Genomic DNA, 3,642 nt, shown 5'->3' on the forward strand with positions numbered 1-3,642 from the left:
AGAACAGGGATGAGCTCCCAGCTGAGGTCTGGGAGGTGCAGACACCCCATGTTCATCACTGGGAATAGGGATGAGCTCCAAGGTGAGGTCTGGGAGGTGCAGACACCCCATGTTCATCACTGGGAATAGGGATGAGCTCCAAGGTGAGGTCTGGGAGGTGCAGACACCCCATGTTCATCACTGGGAATAGGGATGAGCTCCCAGGTGAGGTGTGGGAGTCGGTGCTGGGATCTCTCCCAGTTTGAGATCTCTGCCATGTCCTCACCCCTGGAAGGAGGAGCCCAGGGCAGCTCCCAGGGGTGGGTATGTGGGGACAGACCCAGCTCCTCTCCCCCCCAGCCAGAGAACATCATGCTGCTGGACAAGAACGTGCCAAACCCTCGCATCAAACTCATCGACTTCGGCATCGCCCACAAGATCGAGGCTGGGAATGAATTCAAGAATATCTTTGGGACCCCGGAGTTTGTAGGTGAGACCTGGCTGGCAGCATTCCTGGGGGCTCCTCAGGGTGCTGAAAGCTTTGGATTAATCCCAGAGGGATGCCCAGTGCCACTGCTGGGGTGCATCCATGGGGACAGTTTCCCTCCCCCACAATGAGCCTGTTTTCTCCTCTCTTTTCTCCCAAAGCCCCGGAAATTGTGAATTATGAGCCCCTGGGGCTGGAGGCCGACATGTGGTGAGTGATCCCCCTCCTGAGCCCATTCCCATGGTTCCAGCAGTCGATCCCCTCGTGCCAGTGGATCTCCCCTTGTGCCAAAAGTGCGGGGAGAGGGGCCTGACAATGCTCCGAGGGGCTTCAGCCTCCTCTTCCTCTTTCTCTTCCAGGAGCATTGGGGTCATCACGTACATCCTGTGAGTACAAGGGAGGTCTGGGGGGGTTGGGGCTGCAGTGAGAGCCCCCCACCTCAAGCTGGAGCCTTTGTGGGGTGTCCCAACCCTCTCTCTCCACAGGCTGAGCGGAGCCTCCCCCTTCCTGGGGGAGACAAAGCAGGAGACCCTGACCAACATCTCTGCTGTCAACTATGATTTTGATGAGGAGTATTTCAGCAACACCAGCGAGCTGGCCAAGGACTTCATCCGCCGCCTGCTCGTCAAGGACCCCAAGTGAGGGGTGGGGAGCGGAGCTGGGGGTTCCTCTGGGAGAGGGGACGGTCCCTCCTGCCCAGCCCACTGCAAACAGGCAGCTCCCACACTCCTGCCTGCGCCGGGGTTCAGCTCTGAATCCAAAATCTCTCCCCTACATGAGGTGTGGGGTGAATTCTGGGATCCCCCGGGGGTGCAGCAGCTCTGCCGGAGCTTGGGAGGGGTCAGGGGCTGAGTTGAGCCCCCAGGGCTCTGGGGTGGTGGGACCAGTGGAGCCATGTGGTTGAACGTCGGTCTGGAGGTTCTTCTGCCTGTGTCTGAGGGGTTGGGGGCTGGATGTGGCCCCTGCCTGGGGGGGCCCTGAGTGCAGCAAGTTTGTCCAAGGCTCATCCAGACCCCAAAGGTGATCACAGGACCCGAGCTGCACTTCCAGGGCTTTAGCAGGGAAAGGGAGCCGAGCCCCCGCCCCTGATCACAGCCTTGCTGTGTTTGCAGGAAGCGAATGACCATCGCCCAGAGCCTGGAGCACCCTTGGATTAAGGTGAGAACTTAAAGAATTGTCACTTGTGGGGTGTCAGACCCCCTCAAGGTGGGGTGGGTGATGACAGCAGCTCTGTGGGGGCCAGTTTGGTGCCGCTGCCGGCGCCCCGTGGGTGGGTGCCGGGGCCACCCAGCTCCTGCTGTCCCTGCTGTGTCCCACCCCACGGCCGTCCCTCCCGCAGGTGATCAAGAGGAGGAACGTCCGGAACGAGGACAGCTGCAAGAAGCCCGAGCGGCGCCGGCTGAAGACCACGCGCCTCAAGGAGTACACCATCAAGTCCCACTCCAGCATGCCCCCCAACAACACCTACATCAACTTCGAGCGCTTCTCCAAGGTCATGGAGGAGGTGGCCGCGGCCGAGGAGACCCTGCGGGAGCTGGAGAGGAACAAGAAGTCCTTCCAGGAGGACATCGAGGCGCTGCGCTCCATCTACGAGGAGAAGGAGTCGTGGTACAAGGAGGAGAACGAGAGCATCAGCCAGGACCTGCGGCAGATCCGGCAGGAGCTGCAGAAGACGGAGGCGCTGAAGAAGCAGGCGCAGGAGGAGACCAAGAGCGTGGTGCAGGCGGCCAACGGCCTCAAGCGGCGCTACCGCAAGCTGGAGAACCACTACGAGGCCCTGGCCAAGCAGGTGGCCTCGGAGATGAAGTTTGTGGAGGAGCTGGTGTGGTCCATCGAGCAGGAGAAGCAGAGCGGCGACGGCGACGGCAGCATCCGCTAAGCCGGGCGGCTCCGGCCCTTCCCGACGCCCCGCTCGCCGAGGAGCCTCCGGTCGGTCAGTGTTCCCCGGCTCTGGGGGGGTGTGTGGGGGGGTTGTGCCTCCCTGGAGCCCCCACCTCGGGGGGCTGGGGCTGTGCTCCCCTGGGGTTTGGCTTCCTGCGTTGTGGCTCCTGCTTGGCTCATGGCCCCGGGCTCCTCATCACTCCCACTGTGCTTGGGGACACTTCTCGTCACTCCCACTGTGCTTGGGGACACTTCTCATCACTCCCACCACACTTGGGGACACTTCTCATCACTCCCACCACACTTGGGGACACTTCTCATCACTCCCACCGTGCTTAGGGACACTTCTCATCACTCCCACCATGCCTGGGGACACTTCTCATCACTCCCACCACACTTAGGAACACTTCTTGTCACTCCCACCGTGCTTGGGGACACTGCTCGTCACTCCCACCACACCTGGGGACACTTCTCATCACTTCCACTGTGCTTAGGGACTCCTCATCACTCCCACCACACTTAGGGACATTTCACTCCCACCACGCTTGGGGACACTTCTCATCACTCCCACTGTGCTTAGGGACACTTTTGGGACACTTCTCAACACTCCCACTGTGCTTAGGGACACTTTTGGGACACTTCTCATCACTCCCACCGTGCTTGGGGACACTTTTGGGACACTTCTCATCACTCCCACCGTGCTTGGGGACACTGCTCATCACTCCCACCGTGCTTGGGGACACTGCTCATCACTCCCTCCACACTTGGGGACACTCCTTGTCCCACGCAGGTTCTCGAGCTGCCCCAGCACCCGGGGGGAGGTTTGGTGGGCAGACCCCCCCTCTGCACTCCGGCAGCAGCCACACACGGGCCGGGACCAAAGACTGATCCCCACGTGGCCCCCTGGGTGACCCCCAAGTGACCCTTGGGTGACCCCTGTGCCCCCCGGGGTGCTGCCCCCTCTGCCCCCCAGCCCAGCCTTCACTCTGACCAGAATAAAGGTGTCTGTGTAACGGGGTGGCTGCCTGGGCTCCTGCCATGGGAGAGGGGCAGGGACGTTCTGTGGGGTGACAACCCCTCTGCTGTGCTCCCATCCCAGAGGGATTCCGAAATCTGGGAGGCAAAAGGTGGTTTTCTTGCCTTATCAGCCCCAGCAGTGGCAGGTGAGCTCACTGTGGCCGTGGAGGGGGCTCTAGGGATGGGTCCCCTCTTGCCTGGACCCCAGTGCAGGTCTGGGGTGGTCAGGGAAGGTTGAGGGATGTTTTGTGGAATTGGAGAAGGTCTGTGGGATTTGG

At 61.3% G+C, this 3,642-nt stretch overlaps 1 protein-coding gene across 2 annotated transcripts in view; it reads left to right on the forward strand.

The window, feature by feature from the left end:
* Positions 1–2,739, forward strand: part of DAPK3 (death associated protein kinase 3) — a 5,322-nt gene extending 2,583 nt beyond the window's left edge. For both annotated transcript variants that reach the window (XM_017839636.1, XM_017839637.1), the window contains 6 exons: positions 340–469; positions 628–676; positions 826–852; positions 952–1,104; positions 1,579–1,624; positions 1,806–2,739. In XM_017839636.1, coding sequence (XP_017695125.1) covers positions 340–469; positions 628–676; positions 826–852; positions 952–1,104; positions 1,579–1,624; positions 1,806–2,345 — 945 coding nt within the window. In that variant the 3' untranslated portion in view covers positions 2,346–2,739. The remainder of the gene's footprint in view (positions 1–339; positions 470–627; positions 677–825; positions 853–951; positions 1,105–1,578; positions 1,625–1,805) is intronic.
* Positions 2,740–3,642: the final 903 nt, after the last annotated feature.

The sequence above is a fragment of the Lepidothrix coronata genome, unplaced genomic scaffold (assembly GCF_001604755.1).
Source record: "Lepidothrix coronata isolate B3197 unplaced genomic scaffold, Lepidothrix_coronata-1.0 Scaffold443, whole genome shotgun sequence".
Classification (NCBI taxonomy): domain Eukaryota; kingdom Metazoa; phylum Chordata; class Aves; order Passeriformes; family Pipridae; genus Lepidothrix; species Lepidothrix coronata.